The sequence below is a fragment of the Somniosus microcephalus genome, chromosome 10 (assembly GCF_052327205.1).
Source record: "Somniosus microcephalus isolate GS21.2 chromosome 10, FLI_Smic_1.0, whole genome shotgun sequence".
Taxonomy (NCBI): Eukaryota; Metazoa; Chordata; class Chondrichthyes; order Squaliformes; family Somniosidae; genus Somniosus; species Somniosus microcephalus.
The window spans coordinates 178,927,586-178,951,035 of NC_140996.1; the positions used below are offsets into that span (position 1 = coordinate 178,927,586).

The window sequence follows — 23,450 nt, forward strand, 5'->3', positions numbered from 1 at the left end:
GTTTTAACAGCATATAAATCAAATGTTAAGACTTGGACATCCATTCTTGCATTATTGCTCAGCTTGTTCCTCAATTTAAGTTATTGTATATTATTTTACTTATATGACATGCCCATGCAATAATGCAAAAAAAAACCCTGGGTGATAATTCACTGCACAACAGCCACACCGTTCATGATTGGTTCGAGCCTGAGCACTGCGGCCAGTGACGGGACAGGACACCAAGGGTATCACGTTGGGCAAAACATCTTCTGGTATAAAGCATGGTGCCCCAGCAGACGATGATGCACGCATGGTTTTAAATGTTTCCAAGTGGCTGGATCTGCATCCTATTTCCCGCTTCATCTTCTGATAATGAGGCGGGCCATTGCGTGAACCGCATCCTCTTGTATTGAATTGTTACAGTCGGGCGCGCTGCTAACCGTGGAGATCCCTTTAATACATGCACTGTCTGTCTGGCTGGTGGCTGTCTCTGCTTGACTCTTGTTGCTGTGAATGACGTCGGTGCAGTGATTCAGCTGCTCCCCTTCACACATCCAGCGGATTCACTGCCAGCTCAGTCAGCGATGTACCGCACCGGCGAGGCTGGGGCAGCAGCGGCGGCGGCCACAGCAACATCTGGGCACGCACAAAGGCTTTGAGCCGGTGTTTTAACAACCGGGGACTGTCTCGTCCTACGGCCGGGGCTGAGACTTTGAGGAGAGGAGGGACAAGAAAAAATGCAAGGGGAGATGGTGCAGCAATAAGGAGCACATGGGGTCTTTGCATCAAACAGGCGAGGTAACCTGCAGAATGGTTTTAACGTGTTTGTCATTAATATTTGTGCATTTCTTTTGTAATTGAAATGTTCATATTTCGATGGCACGATTCAGTGAACCATTGTAATAGTTCTAAATATATCTCATTGCAAGTAATTGTTGAGGAATGTATATATATCGATGCAATAATATGATCAATGTACATCTAGAGGGCATTTACTGTTGATAGTCACAGAAGGAGGTTCATTTTATTTCATGTAAATGGTGGGTATTTGCAGTAACCAAGAATGTATACCTCTCTTTGCCAGCGTTAGGGCAAAAGAAAAGATAATGAACGAAGACTTCCAAAATACATCTGGTGAATATGGTCGCTGGGTGGCTCAGCCTGCCGAGAATACCTCTGCAGCGGTTGCCTCTGTGGTCCCGTTCGCGGAGAGCGTGAATCCTTGGGACATCGTCCTGTGCACCTCGGGTACGGTCATCTCCTGCGAAAACGCCGTGGTGGTGGTGACCATATTCCACAGCCCCAGCCTCCGAGCGCCCATGTTCGTGCTGATTGGGAGCCTGGCCGTGGCCGACCTGCTGGCGGGCGTCGGGCTGATCGCCAACTTCGCCTTCGGCTACCTGCTGCAATCGGAAGCCGCCAAGCTGGTCACCGTGGGGCTGGTGGTCGCTTCCTTCTCCGCCTCCATCTGCAGCCTGATGGCCATCACCATAGATCGCTACCTCTCCCTGTATTACGCCTTGACTTACAACTCGGAAAGGACGGTCACTTTTACCTACATCATGCTGATCGTGCTCTGGGGGGTGTCCACCTGCTTGGGCTTTTTACCTGTCCTGGGCTGGAACTGTCTGAAGGACGAGTCCACGTGTAGCGTCATCAAACCCCTCACGAAAAACAACGTGGCCGTGCTCTCGGTGTCCTTCCTGCTGATGTTTGCAATGATGCTGCAGCTCTACATCCAGATCTGTAAGATTGTGATGAGACACGCCCATCAGATCGCCCTACAGCACCATTTCCTGGCCACGTCCCATTACGTGACCACCAGGAAAGGGGTCTCCACCTTAGCCATCATACTAGGCACCTTCGCTGCCTGCTGGATGCCTTTCACCGTTTACTGCTTGATAGCGGACTACACCTACCCATCCATCTATACCTACGCCACCCTGCTACCAGCCACCTACAACTCCATCATTAACCCTGTCATCTACGCCTTTCGAAACCAGGAGATCCAGAAGGCGCTCTGGCTTATATGTTGCGGGTGTATCCCTCCCAACATCTTATTACGAGCACGGTCCCCTAGCGACGTATAATGAATTGCCGAAAGAGGCCAGTTTAAAAAAAAAACCAACAGTACGTTTCTCAGGCAATTCCCCACAGCTGTCGATGCACCGTGATTTATTTCACTTCAATGCTTCTTGCGATTTTTATCTTCAGGTCAATCCTCTGCGGCCCGGGGAATGTTTTTTCTCCTCACTGGAGCTGGAATGAGATCGCTGAACTCAAAGCAGTGTTACAAAAAGAATGTGCTGGCTGGGAGGGTTCGTTTTTTTCTTCGAATGTCATTTCCCATGCAATATTTAGCTTTAAAAAATACGAAGATTAACAAAAAGGTTACTGTGGTTAACGTTTCTATGTTACTGGTGTGTTATGTATAAATATTACATTTTTATAGGGGGGATGATTAGTATTTTAAATTACTTGGAGACGCTTCCCTCCATCAGTAAACTATGAACCTATTTAATTTATGCCATTTTCCATACATGCCGTAATAAAGCACCACATATATTCACCAGGATTTTCAACACCTTGATGTTTGAGTGTGAAAGGTTTTAATGTATTAACAATATATAGTTGGTTCCCTAGATTATGTATTATACTTTCAATAAACAAATGTTAGAAAGACAAAGTACCATTATCAATAAGCTCGAACATTTAAGTATGTGTTAGTCTCTTAGTAGTTTCAATATACGAACAGCATAACACATTACTTGAGGTATTAAACTGGTTGACTTTGGCTTTGTTTTCCTATTCCTTTAGCTGTAGTTTTGAGAAATTTACTGTTAGAACCAATAACTGAATTTGTGTGTGGGGAGAGAGAAGCACGTTTTAAAAACAATGAATCCTGATAGGCCTCCTTATTACCCATATTCTATATACTGTGATAGACTCCATGCACATTCTCACTAAATAAATTATGCTTGTTAAAACCCTGAGCATTAGGCACTGTGGTTTGACACTAACAACTAATTTGTGCCCTAGACAGTAGCCATTGCATATTAAAAATAATTTTTAAAAACTTAAAGGCATTGAGAAAATTAAACTGTCTCCTGCTTGCATTTGAACATATTTTCCATTCTAACCTTGAATTAACAAAATTACACGGGAATTCTGATCCCCTCTAGATTGCATCAAAAAAATTCCTAAAATAATCTAGTCAGTAAAAGGGACCACACATAACATAATAAAATATTATTTAAAACCACAAAAATGATTTGTTATTAAGTCACTTTGTTGCACTTTACTTTATTTTACTGGTGGTGATGATTTCTTACAGGTACTAGGTCATTGCCACTTCACAATCGTCATTTACATCCCTGCAATATAGTTTTTCCACCCTTGAACAACTGACAATTGGCAGCAACAATCTAAAATGATAGATATCACTGGTAAATTACTTTTTATAGTAAGCAAAGTAATGTAGTGCAAGGTTGTAAGTAGTGTTTGTAAGTACAGAAAATACTTAAATCTAGCCTGACATCTAATGTCACAGGTGAGAGGAGGGTAGCTGTTGTCTGTTTATAGCTGTGAAAATGCAACTGAACAATAAATGTAAGAGCACCATGTTATGTGGAAATGTGTTCTTTTATATATTAATAGTGAAATGCACTTTATTTTAGCAAAAATGGCACAATCATGTCGTATAGAAAAGGAAACAGCACTGATTCTCCTTTCATTCTCCTTTTATCATTTGGATGAAAGTAATTTTCATTGTAAATTGTTATTAATTTTGTATACATAAAATGTGATGAAATAAAGTCATTTCTTAAAGAATTTTGTTGCATTTACTGTGTGGGATACAGTTGAGACAAGTAGAACTCCAATGTGCTGTGTCACCGAATGCAGCCTTGCCTGTCTCATCCACACCCTGAGAACAAATTAACAAAATTATTCTTCGAAGAATTTCACTTCTGGGAGTACACTGAATTTTACTGAAAGCTCTTTTAGTATTATTTTGCTTCCAATTATTTTCAATTTAATTCTTGTCAGCATGGTTTTCTTAATTTCTTTTGTGATTTTGTGCTTATAAAGGTGAAGAATGTTAGTACTGGGGAATGAAACACATTCCTTTTTGGACAATCAATGTTACCGTCAAGCACTTTCAGGCAGGTAGAGTATGGATTGATTCAGAGCAAATCTCCCTCTACTCTCCACCAACAAAGTATCTGAACCCCAAATGCAGAACAGTACTCTCTGCTGCACCAGTGTGACATTGTTCCATATGCTGGACTGCTATACTGCAGCCTCTCCAAGTGAGACTGCCAATTCATTGTGGATTATTGCCAAATCAGTGGCAGTTCTGTGCAATGAAGCCATACTCAATAGAACCTGGATCGAGACTGTCCAAATTCAATTCACTAAGTTTTCATCTAATGTCCCTTATTTGTTTATTGTCAATTTACTTACTTGTGCAGAATGTTCATACATTATATGGTTTATTAGTAGTTTTTGTCATCCCATCAGAAGTGAGTGTCTGCTTCAGTGAGCCACATCAAAAATTCCATAAAGCAGCTATAGTGATCACTGAAGAAAAGTGACTGACTAATGCTGTCTTTATACTGCACATTGGATTTTTGCCATGCTGGTGCCAAAAGTACAGTATAGTATAAAGCTACCATTGCCAGTTAGGATCAGTGCAAACAGGCGGCAATTTTGTTTCACTATCATCACTATAAATATTCCACAAAAGTTTCATATTTGGTTAAGTATTTTAGATTTTCGCCACTTAGTGTATTAAAAAATACTTTTCTTATCAATGAAAAGAGCTGATTGTTTTATCAGGTCATCATCAGTAAAAAAATCCTCACTAGTATTCAGAGAATAGAAAGCAATGCCCCAGACATAACATAACATAAGAAGTAAGAGCAGGAGTAGGACATACGATCCCTCGGGCCTGCTCCGCCATTCAATAGGATCATGGCTGATCCGAACCTAGACTCACATCCACATCCCTGCCCGCTCCCCATAACCCTTAATTCCCTTATCAGCTAGGAAACTGTCTATCTCCGTTTTAAATTTATTTAATGTCGCAGATTCCACAGCTCTCTGAGGTAGCAAATTCCATAGATTTACTACCCTCTGAGTGAAGAAGTTTCTCCTCATCTCAGTTTTGAAACGGCAGCCCCTTATTCTAAGATTATGCCCCCTAGTTCTAGTCTCACCCATCAGTGGAAACATCCTCCCTGCACTCACCCGATCAAGCCCCCTCACAATCTTATATGTTTCGATAAGATCGCCTCTCATTCTTCTGAACTCCAATGAGTAGAGGCCCAACCTACTCAACCTTTCCTCATAAGTCAACCCCCTCATCTCCGGAATCAACCGAGTGAACCTTCTCTGAACTGCCTCGAGAGCAAGTATATCTTTTCTTAAATATGGAAACCAAAACTGTACGCAGTATTCCAGGTGTGGCATCACCAGTACCCTGTATAACTGAAGCAAGACTTCCCTGCTTTTATACTCCATCCCCCTTGCAATAAAAGCCAAGATTCCATTGGCCTTCCTGATCACCTGCTGTACCTGCATACTAACCTTCTGTGTTTCATGCACCAGGACCCCCAGATCCCTTTGTACTGTAGCACTTTGCAGTTTCTTTCCATTTAGGTAATAACTTGCTCTTTGATTTTTTCTGCCAAAGTGCATAACCTCACACTTTCCAACATTATATTCCATCTGTCAAATTTCTGCCCACTGACTTAGCCTGTCTATGTCCTTTTGCAGGTTTTTTATGTCCTCCTCACTCACTACTTTCCCTCCCATCTTTGTATCGTCAGCAAACTTGGATACGTTGCACTTGGTCCCCTCCTCCAAATCGTTAATATAGATTGTAAAGAGTTGGGATCCCAGCACTGACCCCTGCGGAACACCACTAGTTACTGATTGCCAGCCCGAGAATGAACCATTTATCCCAACTCTCTGTTTTCTGTTAGATAGCCAATCTTCCACCCATGCCAGTATATTGCCCCCAATTCCGTGATTTTTTATCTTGTGCAGTAATCTTTTGTGTGGCACCTTGTCAAATGCCTTTTGGAAGTCCAAATACACCACATCCACTGGTTCTCCTTTATCCACCCTGTTTGTTACGTCCTCAAAGAATTCGAGCAAATTTGTCAAACATAACTTCCCCTTCATAAAACCATGCTGACTCTGTCCGATTAAATTATGCTTATCCAAATGTCCTGTTACTGCTTCCTTAATAATGGACTCCAATATTTTACCAACCACAGATGTTAGGCTAACTGGTCTATAGTTTCCAGCCTTTTGTCTACCTCCCTTTTTAAATAAGGGCGTTACATTAGCAGTTTTCCAATCTGCTGGGACCTTTCCTGAATCCAGACATGGGTTTGAGTAAACATACAGGGGGTAGATCTTGATTTTGTGCGACAGTGTAAAACGGTTGATAGCAAGTCGGCAGCCCGTTTTACGTCTCTCCCAGTTTTTATTTCTGTAAATAAGAATTGGGAGAGATGTCACACGGGTTGCAGACTTGCTATCACCCGATTTACACTGTCGCACAAACTCACGATCACCCCACAGGAGTGCAGTCAGCCGTCAGTCTGTAGCAACTAACATCACTCACAAATTACTGTCGGCACAGCACCAGCTGGTGCATTTTAAAGACAGCATTACTTGGTTAGGATTTCTCTGCGAAAATAGATTGTCTTCAACTATTAACTGAAGAAACATGCACAGTCCTGGAGCAAAACATGTAAGGGGAAATTTTAACCCACCACGCCCAGCAGGAATAGGTGCACAGTTAAAATGGCCTGGCTGTACTAACAGCGTACTCCCACTCTATTCTTGCTGGCTGCCATTTTAACCATGCACTTTTTTTTAGACGGCTGAAACGCCCACCAGAAGCAGATGGATGCCTCATGATGAATATATGCAAATCAGGCACCCTGCTCAGTAAAACCAAGAGGAAGGAAGAGCATGCCCTCTAAGGTAAGTCAAAAATTTACCCTCTTCCCACCCACAAAATGGTCCTGATCTCCCCCTGAGACTTACCTTGGCGTCGGTGAGTGGCCTCTGGACTCCAGGATGGTTACCTGCCCTAATCCACCTATTTTGGGCTAACAGCTGGTCAGCGGGATGTGAATTAAAATCGGCAGAGACCTCCAACAGAGCTTCCTAGGCAGGAAGGCTGTGGACTCCCCCAGGAGTTAAAATTCACCCTGTATTGTCAATGCATGCTAGCTGAAAGTGACAATAATAGTCATCCATGGTATCTTGCTCAGTAGCAACTGTTATCCACCTGAGCTAAGATTCTGAGATGTGATCAGTATCAAAGTCCTAAATCATTATTCCCGTTAGAAACAACAATCATTTCTGATGTACCTTATTCTTATGTTCCTAAATTTGGTTAAAGTCTGTCAGTTCTACTCTGAAAGTTAAGTAGGTTAATCGCTGATAATGAATGACAATGAGACTCTCAGAAATATGTTGGCCCAGAATTTGCTGTCAAAATAACGACGAGTTTAATGGCGCTTGCCGTTATTAATGTGTAAGTCGGCCAGCAACTTGTGGCGAGGAAGAGATACCCCATGAACAGCGAATCACCACAAGTTGCTGGATGAATTGTGCCGCTCCACCGTTCGCCTCGTGAAAATGGCAGCTCACCCTCATCCTCCCTGTTCCTGTGAGTTTCATGAAGTTGCTGCATTTGCGCATTAATTGCCAATTAAACTCACCATAGAAAGTTAGGGCTGCTACTTAACAACGTAAGTACCATTTTAATGACCAGATTTATGCCATGCAATGCCTATCAACCTCTCTGACCCAAAAAGGGAACCGTTTAAACTGTGGAGTCTCATTCTGCGGTCTGCACAGTGTGATCTTAAACGGAGTGCTTCTAAACAGAGTGTTAAACTCGGGAACTTGGAGAGAGTAGAAATTCTCTGCAGAGTGGGAAGGAGGTGCTGCTTTTTGCCTCCAATACTTGGAGTGCTTTGTGTTACAGGTAAATATTTAATTTAATCTACCTAGAACTTAAACTAGATCTAGTAATTCATTAAAAACAAAACTATAAGCTAAGTTAATGTAATACATAATTTTTAATTAACTAAATAAATAAAAGATGGTTACAAAGGGATGGCAGTGCAGGTGGTGTGCCGCAACTGCAGCATATGGGAGTTTGCGGAGAGCATCGTGATCCTGGACGACTGCGTCTGCAGTAACTGTTTGCATCTCGAGGAACTTCAGCTCAGAGTTGTTGAGTTGGAGTCTGAGGTGCAGACATTGTGGGGCATCAGGGAGGGGGAGAGTTATCTGGACACTTTGATCCAGGAGGCAGTCACACCCTTTAGGTTAGGTAGTGGTGCAGCTCTGGTTAGTGGTCAGGGACAGGAGGGTGTAGCTGCAACTCAAGTAGGTAAGGGGACCCCAGGTGCAGTGCTGGAGGAGCCTCAGCCTTTGCCCTTGTCCAACAGGTATAAGGTTCTTACTGCCTGTGTGGATGAGGGCAATGTCTGCAGGGTGGATGAGCAAACTGACCACGGCACCATGGTACAGGAGGCCATTCAAGTGGGGAGTAAAAAGGAATGTTGTAGTGATAGGGGACAGTATAGTCAAGAGGATAGATACTGTTCTCTGCAGTCACGACCGGGAGTTCTGAAGACATTGTTGCCTGCCTGATGCCAGGGTTAATGATATCTCCTTGTGGGTGGAGAAGAATTTGGAGTGGGAGGGGGAGGATCCAGTTGTCATGGGCCATGTAGGCATCAATGACATAGGTAGAACTAGGAATGAGGTTCTGCTGAGAGAATTTGAGGAGCTAGGGTCCAAATTAAAAATCAGAATCTCAAAGGTAATAATCTCTGCATTGTTACCTGAGCCATGTGCAAATTGGTATAGGGACAAGAAGATTAGAGAGTTAAATGCATGGCTCAAAGAGTGGTGCAGGAGGAAGGGGTTTTGATTCATGCGGAACTGGCACCAGTACTGGGGAAAGAGGGAACTGTTCCATTGGGACGGTCTCCACTTAACCTGGGCTGGGACCAGTGTCCTGGTGAATTGAATAACTAGGGCTGGAGGTGGGACTTTAAACTAAAAAGTGGGGAGGGGTGGGGGGAGAGGGTAGGAGGGTCAGGTGAGGGGAAATTCAGAAACCTAAAGAGAAAAGTCAAAGCAATGGAGCAGTGTAGTGATTTGGGTAAAGATAAGCAGAGTGTGACAGGAAGGGACAGAGGCCTAGAAATTCGGTGGGCTGCGCCACCAGTTAGCGCCTAAAGAGGGCACTCAATGGCTTTAGCGCCACTGGCCGCGCCTCCCACAATATTTAGCGGGGCGCTAATGGCGGCATTAGCCAGTAGCGCTGCGCCGCCACCGATGACATCATCTATGTGCGCAGTGCCCCGCTACCACCCTGATCGCGATATTTGGTCGCACCCGCCTCTGTAATGCCGATCGCAAATCGTGCCCAGTTTACGGGGCCTACCTGTGGCGGTAGTGGCGCAAATTAAGGTGGAGGTGCGGGGCGGCCATTTTTTCGGTGGCCGCCTGCCATCACCTCCATCCCCAGCCTCCTGATCCCCTCCCCCCGGGCAGTGCCGGCTGTGTCCCGAGAGCCCGGCACTTCTCCTCAGTGCTGGGCTCTTTTGCCGGCACTCGTGATCGGTCATCGCGCTGGTGCAGACCCCTCCCCCTTAAGAAGGGGAGGAAGGCCTGCAGTACCGCAGCCCGCCGTGCCGCAGTGTGTGGTGCTGCGGGACGTTGCACTGCGATATTCAGTTTCAGCGCCCCAAGAGGGACGCGGGGTGCCTCGAGCAGTGCCCCGCATCCCTCTTGGGGCGCTCAAACTGAATTTTCAGCGGGCACAACTGCTCCGTTCGCAGCGGTAATTCCGGCGCCCAGGCGAGCTTGGCGCCCCGTTTGGGGCTCCACCGAATTTCTAGGCCAGAGAGTTTAACGGTAAAAGTGCATCAGTGAATAAGGTGAAAGTCGGGAATAATGGTAAAAAGTCAAAATTAAAGGCTTTTTATCTGATTGCATGAAGCACTCATAATAAGATAGATGAATTAGTGGCACAAATAGAGATAAATGGCTTTGATCTAATAGCCATTACTGAGACATGGTTGCAAGGTGACCAAGGTTGGGAACTAAATATTCTAGGGTACTTGATGTTTAGAAAAGACAAGCAGAATGGAAAAGGAGGAGGGGGGAAGCCTTGATAATAAAGGCTGACATAAGGACAGTAGTGAGAAAGGATCTTGGCTCGGAAGATCAGGAAGTAGAATTAGTATGGGTGGAGATAAATAATAACAAAGGGCAGAAAACATTGGTGGGAATACTTTATAGGCCCCCAAACAGTAGCTATACCATTGGAGTATTAATCAACAAATAACAGGAGCTTGTAACATAGGTAATACAATAAGCATTGGGGACTTTGACCTGCATATAGACTGGACAAATCAAATTGGCAAAGGTAGGCTGGAAGATGAGTTCATGGAATGCATTCGAGAAATTTTCCTAGAACAGTATATCACGGAATCAACCAGGGAACAGGTTATTTTAGATCTTGTATTGTGTAATGAGACAGGGTTAATTAGTAATCTCATAGTAAAGGATCCTCTGGGGAAGAGTGATCATAATCTGAGAAAATGTCACATTGAGTTTGAAAGTGAAATACTTCAGCCGGAAATGAGAGTCTTAAACTTAAATAAAGCCAATTACATAGGTATGAGGGGCAAGTTAGCTAAGGTAGATTGGGAAATTAGATTAAAAGGTATGACGGTAGATAAGCAGTGGCAAACATTTAAATAAATATTCCAAAATTCTCAACGAATATACATTCTATTGAAAAATAAAAACTCCATGGGAAAAGTGATCCATCCATGGCTAACTAAAGAGGTTAAGGATAGTATTAGATTAAAAGAAGAGGCGTATACTGTTGTGAAGAATAGTAGTAAGCCTGATGATTGGGAGAGCTTTAGAAAGCAGCAAAGGACGACCAAACATTGATAAAAAGGGAAAACATAGAATATGAGTAAACTAGCAAGAAATATAAAAACAGATTGTAAGAGCTTCTACAAGTATGTAAAAAGGAAGAGAGTAGCAAAAGTAAGTGTTGGTCCCTTAGAGGCTGAGACATGTGAAATTATAATGGCAAATAAGGAAATGGCAGAGACTTTAAACAAATATTTTGTATCTGTCTTCACAGTAGAAGACACAAAAAGCATACCAAAAATGGTGGGGAACCAAGGGTCTAATGAGGGTGAGGAACTTAATGTAATTAACATCAGTAGAGAAAAAGTACTTGAGAAATTAATGGGACTAAAAGCCTACAAATCCCCTGGACCTGATGGCCTAAATCCGAGGGTTCTAAAAGAGGTGGCTGCAGAGATAGTGGATGTATTGGTTGTGATCTTCCAAAATTCCCTAGATTCTAGAATGGCACCAGCAGATTGGAAGGTAGCAAATGTAACCCTGCTATTCAAGAAAGGAGGGAGAGAGAAAACAGGGAACTACAGGCCAGTTAGCCTGACATCAGCTATTGGGAAAATGCTACAATCCATCATTAAGGAAGTGGTAACAGGGCACTTAGAAAATCATAATGTAATTAGGCAGAGTCAACATGGTTTTATGAAAGGGAAATCGTGTTTAACAAATTTATTAGAGTTTTTTGAGGATGTAACTAGCAGGGTAGATAAAGGGGAACCAGTGGATGTCGTGTATTTGGATTTCCAAAAGGCATTCGATAAGGTGCCACATAAAAAGTTGCTATGCAAGATAAGGTCTCATGGGGTTGGGGGTAATGTATTAGCATGGATAGAGGATTGGTTAACGAACAGAAAACAAAGAGTAGGGATAAACGGGTCATTTTCCGGTTGACAGTAACTAGTGGGGTGCCGCAAGGATCAGTGCTTGGGCCTCAGCTATTTACAATCTATATTAATGACTTAGATGAAGGGACCGAGTGCAATGTATCCAAGTTCGCTGATGATACAAAGCTAGATGGAAAGTAAGCTGTGAGGCGGGTATAGACAGGTTAAGTGAGTGGGTAATAAGATGGCAGATGGAGTATAATGTGAGGAAATGTGAGGTTATTCACTTTGCTAGGAAGAATAAAAAAACAGAATATATTTTAAATGGTGAGAAACTATTAAATGTCGGTGTTCAGAGAGATTTAGGTGTCCTCGTACAGGAAACACAGAAAGTTGGCATGCAGATACAGCAAGCAATTAGGAAGGCAAATGGCATGTTGGCCATTATTGCAAGGGTGTTGGAGTACAAGAGAGTCTTACTACAACTGTACAGGGTTTCGGTGAGACCACACCTGGAGTGCTGTGCACAGTTTTGGTCTCCTTATTTGAGAAAGGACATACAACGAAGGTGCAACAAAGGTTCACTAGCTTGATCCCTGGGATGAGAGGGCTGTCCAATGAGGAGAGATTGAGTAGATTGGGCCTATACTCTCTGGAGTTTAGAAGAATGAGAAGTGATCTCATTGAAACATATAGGGGGCGAAATTCATTATCGCCCAGGAATGGGCGCTGACTTCTGAAAAGTTTGGGATTTAGCGGCAGGCGCTAATGAATCTCGCTGCACGCAAAATTCAGTGTCATCGTGCAAAGAATGGATGGGAGCGCTAAATCAAGTGCTAATGAACTAGCTCAATGGCGTTAGATTCAAAGCGCTAAGCAATTTCAGGTGCAGTCTAATCGCTAGTCATCATTGCCAGAGGCTCTTTCCAGTTGTTAAAGGGGAGGTTCAGTCATGGGTCAGCGGTTGTCTCAGCAAGCAGGAGAAGGCCAAGGAGAAGGAACCAGACCACTGAAGGAGGTGTCAATACAGCAGATCAATGGCCCAGGGAGAAAGCTCACAGATTCTGCGACCAAACATTGGAGGTGTTGGTCTTCGCTGTGGAGAGACGGAGGGCGGTGCTGTACCCAAGAAGTGGCACGAAGGCCCTCGCCGCAAGTCTTCCATGCCATGTGGAGGGAGGTAGCCCAGCAGGTCTCGGGCAGCACTGTGGTCCCCAGGACCCACACACAGTGCAAGAAGAAATTTACCGACCTCACTCGGGTGGTCAGGGTGAGTCAATGCTTCAACAAATGCTACATACCACCGTCTGAACCACAGTCTGCTCACACTGGCCAAAGCACCACACCCCCAACGCTCACCCAACAACAATCTCTATCTACCAACACTCACACCCACATCTCACACCTTGCACACAATGACAGTTATTCAACTGTGGCAGGCACATCTCCCAAACACATTGCTTCACACTCACTCACACACTTTCCTCTCTCTTGCAGGCCAAGGTGGCTCACAACAGGAGGGAGCAGGAGCGCACAGGCGGGAGACAAGCCGACACCCAACCACTGTCTGAGCTGGAGGAAAGAGTGCTGCAAATCATTGGGCGCCAGGTGGTGGGCGCCGTGGCCACCGGCGACGTTGACCCCCTTGGGGACAACAACAGTATGTTCATCCCTAATCCTTCTTCTCACATCCCACTTCCCCCTCACCCCACATGCCGATCCCACTTTCCAGCTAATCATGCTGTATGCATGCCTTTCTCCCTTCCTGCCCCCCTCCCCTCACCTTAACCCGACTCTTGTGCCTTTATGTTTTCAGATAATGAGCAAGCAGCTGAGCAGCTTGTCCCTGAGGGCATCGTTGAGAGCGAGGTGGAAAAAGAGGTCGAAGAACACTCCGCGTCACTGCATGTCTCACCCGCAGGCACCAGCTCAGATACTGGCACTACATGTTCTTTAGAGGCTAGTATAGTAGCAGCATCTGCACAGGGTGATGCACCAGTGACGAGCAGGCTGCAGCAAGGCCAGGGGGAAAGGGTAGCTCGAGGGCCAGCTCCCGGAGGGTGAATTCGCATGCGAGTTCTGCTGCACAGGACTCAGATGAGGACCTCGATGGGGAGGTCTTTAGAAGATGGGTGATGGGCATGCACATGGAGATGATGGGTGCAATGGCAAGGGTGCCCGAGAGCCTGTGGGCAATGGTAAGGAGCGTGGAGGAGTCCACCTCCAACATTGCATAGAGCTCTGCACACACCATGGAGCCCATCATTTGCAGTCTGCAAAGGATGGTGGACTCCCAGAGAGACCGTGGCGACCCAGACCTCATGCCTCATGGGTGATGTCGCTGCATTCATTGCAGCACAGGCAGAAGCGACACAACGTCTTAGTACTGTAATGCAGTCTATGCTTGATGCCATTGATTCTCAGACTGCTCTCATGCAGTCTCAGTTGATGCCAAGCAAGCTCTGACTGCTGCCATCGTGGCTTTCACGGTGTCGCAGCAGGCCAGCAATCTGTGCTCCAGCAGATTGGTAGGGATGCTGTGGTGCTGCCCCGGGGGAGTGGCAGTGGGTCAGTGGAGCAGGAACCTGCTGTCCTCTCTTAGGATGACAGCATTCCTGCTCCCACCACTGCCGCTCCACCATTGCGCTTGTCGCTCCCTGTCATCCAGCCAGTCCAGACTGCTGCCGCGCATGCTGAGGTGGTGCAGTCTACAGCCGGGCCTTCCAGGCTCAGAGCTGGTCGAGGGCGTCCTGCAAGGCTGTATGAAGTCTCCCGCACGGACACTCAGCAGCCTCCCACCCACCCTGCTACAGCCACTGGGCCAACACTTCATAGGAGCACTGGAGTAGGCAAAGGCACTGTAACGAAGAGCACTAAGGGATTGCACTAGGGTGAATAGCTAATATTGTTGTTGTAAATATGTGTTCACTGATTACTGATAAATTTATTAATTGGCTTTGGATGATTTTGTGGTGTCTCCCATGTCAGCTTTGCGCTGTTATATGGCCTGCGACAGGAATGGAATGATAGGGATTTGGTGAGCAACGGGGATCTGGGGTTTAATTTATTGGAACCGCAGTCTGATGAGGCAGTCACAGACCGCTCTTCCAGAAGGCCGATTGAGCGGCTGCCTCCTCCCTCACTCCTGTTCCTCTTCCTCCTCGTCCTCTTCCTCCTTGTCCTCTTCCTCCTCATCCTCGTCATCCCCTTCCTCCTCTCCCTCTTCCTACTCCTGAGTTGGTCCTGCAATCCCTGATGGCAAGGGCTGGGGCCTCATGATGGCCAAGTTGTGAAGCATAAGAACATAAGAACATAAGAAATAGGAGCAGGAGTAGGCCAATCGGCCCCTCGAGCCTGCTCCGCCATTCAATAAGATCATGGCTGATCTGATCCTAACCGCCAATCTACTATCACAGAACCATCTCCTGAATCTAACAGAATTAGACACACGAAATAGGAGCAGGATCAGGCTACACGGCCCCTGGGCCCGCTCCGCTACCCACAGGGCCATGTCCGATCCGAACCTAGACTCATGTCCAAATTCCTGCCCGCTCCCCGTAACCCTTAATTCCTTTTACTTCTAGGAAACTGTCTATTTCTGTTTTAAATTTATGTAATGATGTAGCTTCTACAGCTTTTTGGGGCAGCATATTCCATGGACCTACCACCCTCTGAGTGAAGTAGTTCCTCCTCATCTCAGTTTTGAAAGAGCAGCCCCTTATTCTAAGACTATGCCCCCTAGTTCTAGTTTCACCCATCATCGGGAACATCCTCCCCGCATCCACCCGATCCAACCCCTTCACAATCTTATATGTTTCAATAAGATCGCCTCTCATTCTTCTGAACTCCAATGAGTAGAGTCCCAATCTACTCAACCTCTCCTCATATGTCCATCCCCTCATCCCCGGGATTAACCGAGTGAACCTTCTTTGTACTGACTCGAGAGCAAGTATGTCTTTTCTTAAGTATGGATACCAAAACTGTATGCAGTATTCCAGGTGCGGTCTCACCAATACCTTGTACAACTGAAGCAATACCTCCCTATTTTTATATTCTATTCCCCTAGCAATGAAAGCCAACATTCCATTGGCCTTCTTAATCACTTGCTGCACCTGCATACTAACCTTTTGAGTTTCGTGCACCAGGACCCCCCAGATCCCTTTGTACTTCAGTACTTTCCAGTTTCTTGCCATTAAGATAATAACTTGCTCTACAATTTTTCCTGCCAAAGTGCATAACCTCACACTTTCCAGTATTGTATTCCATCTGCCAAATCTCTGCCCACTTACTTAGCCTGTCTATGTCCCCTTGCAGGTTTTTTATGTCCTCCTCACTCACTACTTTCCCTCCCATCTTAGTATCATCTGCAAACTTTGATATGTTACACTCGGTCCCCTCCTGCAAATCGTTAAAGAGATTGTAAAGAGTTGGGGACCCAGCACTGACCCCTGCAGAACACCACTAGTTACTGATTGCCAGTCTGAGAATGAACCATTTATCCCAACTCTCTGCCTTCTGTTAGATAGCCAATCTTCTACCCATGCCAGAATATTACCCCCAATCCCGTGATTTTTTATCTTAAGCAATAATCTTTCGTGTGGCACCTTGTCAAATGCCTTTTGGAAGTCTAAATACACTATGTCCACTGGTTCCCCTTTATCCACCCTATATGTTACTTCCTCAAAGAACTCCAGCAAATTTGTCAAACATGACTTCCCCTTCATAAAACCATGCTGACTTTGTCTTATTAAATTATGATTATCCAAATGTCCTGTTACTGTCTCCTTAATAATGGACTCCAAAATTTTACCTACCACAGATGTTAGGCTAACCGGTCTATAGTTTCCAGCCTTCTGTCTACTGCCCTTTTTAAATAAGGGTGTTACATTAGCAGTTTTCCAGTCTGCTGGGACCTTTGCTGAGTCCAGGGAGTTTTGGAAAATTATTACTAATGCATCCACAATCCCTACCGCCACTTCCCTCAAGACCCTAGGATGTAAGCCATCAGGTCCAGGTAATTTATCCGCCTTGAGTCCCATTATTTTACCGAGTACCACTTCCTTAGTGATTTTGATCGTGTTTAGCTCCTCCCCCCCTATAGCCCCCTGTTTGTCCAGTGTTGGGATATTCTTAGTGTCCTCTACTGTAAAGACTGATACAAAATATTCATTCAGTGCTTTTGCCATCTCCATATTTCCCACCATTAATTTCCCAGTCTCATCCTCTAAGGGACCAACATTTACTTTAGCCACCCTTTTTCTTTTTGTATAACTATAAAAACTCTTACTATCTGTTTTTATATTTTTTGCTAATTTACTTTCATAATCTATCTTCCCTTTCTTAATCAATCTTTTTGTTATTTTTTGCTGTCTTTTAAAGTTTTCCCAATCCTCTATCCTCCCACTAGATTTGGCTACCTTATATGCCCTTGTTTTTAGTCGAATACTATCCTTAATTTCTTTACTTAGCCACGGATGGCTGTCTTTTCTTTTACACCCTTTTCTTCTCAGTGGAATATATATTTTTTGGAAGTTGTAAAATAACTCCTTAAATGTACACCACTGATCATGTATCGTCTTACCCTTTAATCTATTTTCCCAATCCACTCTACTCAATTCCGCTCTCATACCTTCATAGTCTCCTTTATTCAAGCTTAGCACGCTTGTTTGAGATCCAACCTTCTCACCCTCTAATTGAATATGGAATTCAACCATGTTATGGTCACTCATTCCAAGGGGATCCTTTACTAGGACATTTTTAATTAATCCTGCCTCGTTACAGAGGACCAGATCTAAGGTTGCTTGCCCCCTGGTCGGTTCAGTTACATACTGCTCAAGAAACCCATCCCTAATACACTCAATGAACTCATCCTCAAGGCAGCCCTGCCCAATTTGATTTGTCCAATTAATATGATAGTTAAAATCCCCCATAATTATAAATGTTCCCTTATTACAAGCCTCAACCATTTCCTGATTGATACTCCGTCCAACAGAGTTGCAACTGTTCGGAGGCCCATAGACTACGCCCACTAGTGTTTTTTTCCCCTTATTATTCCTTATCTCCACCCAAACTGTTTCATTATCCTGATCTTTTGACCCAATATCATTTCTCTGTATTACAGTGATTCCTTCCTTTATTAACATAGCCACCCCACCTCCCCTTCCTTCCTGCCTGTCCTTCCTGATCGTTAAATAACCTGGTATGTTTAATTCCCAGGCATTGTCACCCTGCAGCCATGTTTCTGCAATGGCCACAAGATCATACCCATATGTAGTTATTTGTGCCATTAACTCGTCTATTTTGTTACGAACGCTACGTGCATTCAGATAGAGAACTTTCAAATATGTTTTGTGACACTTAGTTCCTGCTTTTGCCCTTTTTATTACTTTACCTTTTACTCCATACCTTCTGCCCCTTCCTGACACGCTCTGGTTTTTAATTTCCCCACTGCTACCTAAGTCTATGACCTTCTCTGTTGTCATTTTTATTATTTGCTCTCTAGGAACCTCCCCCCCACTAGTTAGTTTAAAGCCCTCTCTACAGCCCTAGTTATATGATCCGCCAGGACTCTAGTCCCAGCACTGGCCAAGTGAAGCCCGTCCCAACGAAACAGCTCCCTCCTGCCCCAGTACTGGTGCCAGTGTCCCAGGAAGCAAAACCCATTTCTCCCACACCAGTCTTTGAGCCACGCATTTAACTCTCTAATTTTATTTGTCCTAGCCAAATTCACTCGTGGCTCAGGTAATAATCCAGAGATTATTACCCTTGAGGTTCTGTTTTTTAATTTGACCCCTAGCTGCTCGTACTCCTTTAACAGAACCGGCTTCCTAGTCCTATCTATGTCGTTTGTACCAACATGGACCACGACAACTGGATCCACCCCCTCCCACTGCAAGTTTCTTTCCAGCCCAGAGGAGATGTCCTTAACCCTGGCACCGGGTAGGCAACACAGCCTTCGGGACTCTCGCTCTCGGCTGCAGAGAACTCTATCTATCCCCCTAATAATACTATCCCCTACCACTACAACATTTCTATTTACTCCCCCCTCTTGAATGGCCCCCCGTTCCATGGTGCTGTGGCCAGGTTGCTCATCCTCCCTGCAGTCCCTGCTCCTGTCCCCACATGCAGCAGAGCACCACAAAATGGAACACCCGCTCAGCCGAATATTGGAGGGTTTCTCCCGAGCGGTCAAGGTAGCGGAACCATTGCTTGAGCACCCCGATGGTCTGCTCGATGATGTTCCTGGTGGCAGCAAGGCTCTCATTATATGAGTGCTGGGCAGGAGTGTTGTGGTTGCGGAGGGGAGTCATGAGCCAGGTGGAGAGTGGATAGCCCTTGTCTCCGAGCAGCGAGCTTGATGTGCGGCTGGAAGAGTGCTGGCACACCAGGCTGGTGTAGGATGAAGGCATTGTGGCTGCTGCCAGGATAGCAGGCATTCACATTGAGGATTCGCTGTCTGTGGTCGCACACAGACTGCACATTAAATGTTAAAGCCTCAGGATTGTTATGCAGTGCCCGCAAAGCCACGTGAGTGCAGTAAAAGGCACCCTGCACCATGGGGCAGCCCGCTATCCTGGTAAAGCCACATGCACGTTCGTCCTGCTTCTCTCTGGTGATGGGGAAGGAAATGTAGTCCCTTCTCCTACTGTAGAAAGTCTCTGTGACCTCCCGGATGCAGCGATGGATGGTGAACGGCGGGATGTTTGCTATATCTCCTGCTGCAGACTAGAAGGAACCGCTGGTGAAGAAATTGAGGGCGACGGTGACCTTGATTGCCACTGAGAGAGCCATGGTCGCCCTGATCTGAGGCTCGGGGTCTGGTTGCAGGAGGTGGCAGAGTTCAGTGACCACATCCTTGCTGAAGCGGAGCCTTCTAATACACTGCTCCTCACTTAATTGGAGGTAGGAGAAGTGCCCTCGGAATACCCTTGGAGGGTAAGGCCTCCTGTTGAGAGCCCTGATGGCCCTCCTCCTCCCTCTGGCCACATGTTCCAATTTTTCTCGCTGCCTGCGCTCCCTTCATCGTAGATCCGGGAGTGCGAAGTCGACTACCAATACAGCCCCCATTAATATGTAACACTTCAAAATTTTGTCAAAATAAATGTAACAAATTTTTAGTAGCCACAACACTCCTGATACTAAAGAATCTTTAAATGACTGAATGAAACTCTTGCACAATCTCACACTGACAAGGAAGCAGTGAAACAGCACTAACCTGACAGCTGCAACTGATCCCTTTAAATATCGCCCCTGGAGCCGCAAATCACCTGCTTCACGCCTCCTCTTCCTGTCATTGTCGGGGCAAGACGCTAAGATAGGGGGCGATAATCAATTTGGCAGATCGGGTGCTCAGTGAGCGATGTACGCTCACTGACATCACGATCTACCTGGCGTTAAAGCCCCAGGCGCTAACTGTTAGCAGTGGCGCTAAGGAGCGACTGGATTTTGGCGTGCGGTGCTGGATTCGCCTCACCCCGGCGCTACTTCATTGGCGCCCCCGCCAGGCACTAACGGGAGGCGCTAAACAACTGAATTTCTCCCCCATAAGATTCTTAGGGGGATTGACAGGGTAGATGCTGAAATGTTGTTTTCCTTGGCTGGAGAGTCTAGAACTAGGGGGCATAGTCTCAGGATAAAGGGTCGACCATTTAAGACTGAGATGAGGAGGAATTTCTTCACTCAGCTGGTTGTGAATCTTTGGAATTCTCTACCACAAAGAGCTGTGGATACTGAGTCGTTGAGTATATTGAAGCTGAGATAGATAGATTTTTGGACTCTGGAGGAATCAAGGGATATGGGAATCCAGCAGCAAAGTGGAGTTGAAATCAAAGATCAGCCATGATCTTATTGAATGGCGGAGCAGGCTTGAGGGGCTGTATGACCTACTCCTGCTCCTAATTCTTGTTTTTATTTTCCTGCAATTGTTGGAGATTTTTTTTAAATTTTAACCCTTATTTTTCCTTTCTGACTTTTTTCCTCCTCTCTCTCTCAATCCAATCTTTCTTTCCCTCGCTTTATTTCTCTTTCTGTACCTAATTTGACTCTAATTCACCCTCCTTTTCAGTCATTCATCTGTTTCTTTCTCAATCATTAAATCTCATTGGTTAAGGAGATAGACTGTTGATCACGTCGTTCACCGAGGTCCTAGATGCCCCGTTGTCAGCTCTCACTTCCAGCAACTTATAGGGCGAAACATTTTCAGGCTGAAGGGTGAGGGGAAAAGTCTAACTAACAGGACACACTGCAAGATGCCCCACTCCAGCAAATTCTGGGCTGTTATTTATCTCATGCAGGAAACTTTATTAAAATGGGAAATTGCAGTCATTTGCATAGGAATATTTCAGTGTTATCATAAACATGTTTCAGAAGTGATTAAGTAAAAACACTGTGAAAAATGCCCATTAAATTTGTTGACAATCGTAGCTGTGATTTTTAGAATGTATTTACACACTAAATTAAACATCAGTGCAAAGCAACATCAGCTTTGCACAATGTTAAACTGGCAGTGTAAATCCAGAGTCAGGACCTGACACGACTCTGAAGTGAAATGGAGTGAGATAACCTAGAGGAGTAGTCCCACATCACCTCGGTTTGACACAGCCTGGAATGTAAATCCGATGTGGTGTCAGACCTGGCTTGCAAAGTGCTCATGGGATCTACTGGACCTCCTGGACCAACATACTGGAGCTTAATTTAAATGTTCAGAGAGTAGAGAATCTCCTCTGTTGCTATCTCAACATTTATGTTTCTAACTTTTTGGAGACAGTCCTGTGCAGGCAGCAGGCAAACAATGTAAACAGGATTAAAAACATAAAATGCTCGAAACACTCAGCAGGTCAGGCAGCTTCTGCAGCGAGAGAAACAGTTAACATTTCAGGTCGACCAGCTTTTTCTGTTTTTATCTCAGATTTCCAGCAGCCGCAGTATTTTGCTTTTGTTTCAATGTAAACAGGTTGTTTCCTGGCTGGAACCCAAACAGCAGCTACTGCCCTCAGACCAATAGCTGCAGTGTAAATGGAGCCCATGAGGCATTTTTAAAATAATTTTGCTCTATGTTTAATCAATAATTAATTATTGTGACAGAAATCTGTAAGTGAAGCTAGCCTGTATTAGTCTGAGGTTAAAGAATCAGTTATCACTGAAACATGAAACAGAAGCTGCAATCTCACGTTATTAACACAAGATCAAATATTTTTATTTGTACTGTTATCCAGTGCAGGTATAGTCAGCTTGGCAAAGGTATTTTTTCATTCTTTGGTTACTGAATAATAGCTTTTTTTCCCTGTTGTTCTGTGAAGAGCTACTGTGCACTCATGCAGCCGAAAGATTTTATATGAAGAGTGATGGACAGCACACTACCATCTGCCTCAACAGAGAGAACAGTTTTCCTTCTTATCACACAATTTTTATCCATTTTCTCAGCTTCATCTGTGTTAGAAAAATGTGTGATATTAAAGAGGTGTGATGTGTGAGTATAAGAAAAATGTGGAACACATCCATCACACATCTGATGTGTTAGCGCAAAGCAGTAAGTATTTAATTAGCACTGCTAAAAAAAGGCTGGAGCTGAACAGGGATTGATTCCTTGAGAATCTATTTGGCCACCTTATCTGTGAATGTAATGTAGAGAATATAATATGATATCTAGAAGAGGGCAAACCCTTTATGGTAAAGAACATAAGAACATAAGAATTAGGAGCAGGAGTAGGCTATACGGCCCCTCGAGCCTGCTCCACCATTCAATACGATCATGGCTGATCTTTGACCTCAACTCCACTTTCCTGCACTATCCCCACGTCCTAACACAGGTTCACTGAACTACAATCCAAGTTAACTTCAGATAAATGTACAACTGATGCAGGCATGGAATTGCACCAGACAGAACCAAATTCCAATCACGCCAATTCTCTACAATTCTTGATTCCCAATTAACATTTTAATCATAGAAATAAAAAGAAACACTGAGAAAAATAGAAATATGGACTTAAAAGAGAAAATGCTGGAAATGATCAGGTGGTCAGTTGGCATCTGAAAGGAACTTCAGGTTAACATTTTGGATCTTCCCGTTCCTCAGGAATCTGATCCAAGCATAAAATGTTTCCCAATTCTCTAAATATACAAAATATAATCAATCTACAGTAAAACATCAAATAGAGACAGAATACATTTTGGAAATCTAATTACTTTTACACAAGAGGCAAGTTTTTGGTCACATGTCTGCTATTGTTTTTGTGCAGAATGAATTGCTTAGTGAATGATTACATTAACCGCCATTGAAAGATTTTATAAACATTTTATGCAGTTAATAAAAATCTTAATTTCAATATAATCCTGACCTTAGCTTGTCATTCTGTAATTAAGTTATATATTTACAATTATTTAACTGTATACAAAAAAAAATCAATATGCTAAAATCTGCTGCACAATTGGGGTAAAGTTTTTATTTGATCTTTAAATGTGAATCTGACAATTTAATAGTCTTGTCAGTGAAACTTCGAAAATCAATACCTCAGCTTTATGACAGTCTTCATTTTAAGTGACTGTAACATGTAATAAGTATAATTGAGTTTGTATTATTCCCTTTATTGTCAACTTCATTATTGTTAACCTTCTTAAAACACAGAATTATTTCAACTTGATTTATATACA

At 44.3% G+C, this 23,450-nt stretch overlaps 1 protein-coding gene across 2 annotated transcripts; it reads left to right on the forward strand.

Moving 5' to 3' along the window:
• The first annotated feature begins 374 nt into the window (after positions 1–374).
• Positions 375–23,450, forward strand: gpr12 (G protein-coupled receptor 12). Of its 2 annotated transcripts, XR_015079764.1 has the most exons (3): positions 375–780; positions 6,878–6,984; positions 22,100–23,450. XR_015079764.1 is itself a non-coding variant. In XM_085999265.1 (2 exons), exon 2 carries the CDS (start codon positions 1,089–1,091, stop codon positions 2,070–2,072), a length of 984 nt encoding a protein of 327 aa, XP_085855391.1. In that variant the 5' UTR covers positions 375–780; positions 1,067–1,088; the 3' UTR covers positions 2,073–3,801. The 2 variants fall into 2 exon arrangements, 1 of the variants encoding a protein (XP_085855391.1); XM_085999265.1 differs by lacking the exons at positions 6,878–6,984; positions 22,100–23,450 and adding an exon at positions 1,067–3,801.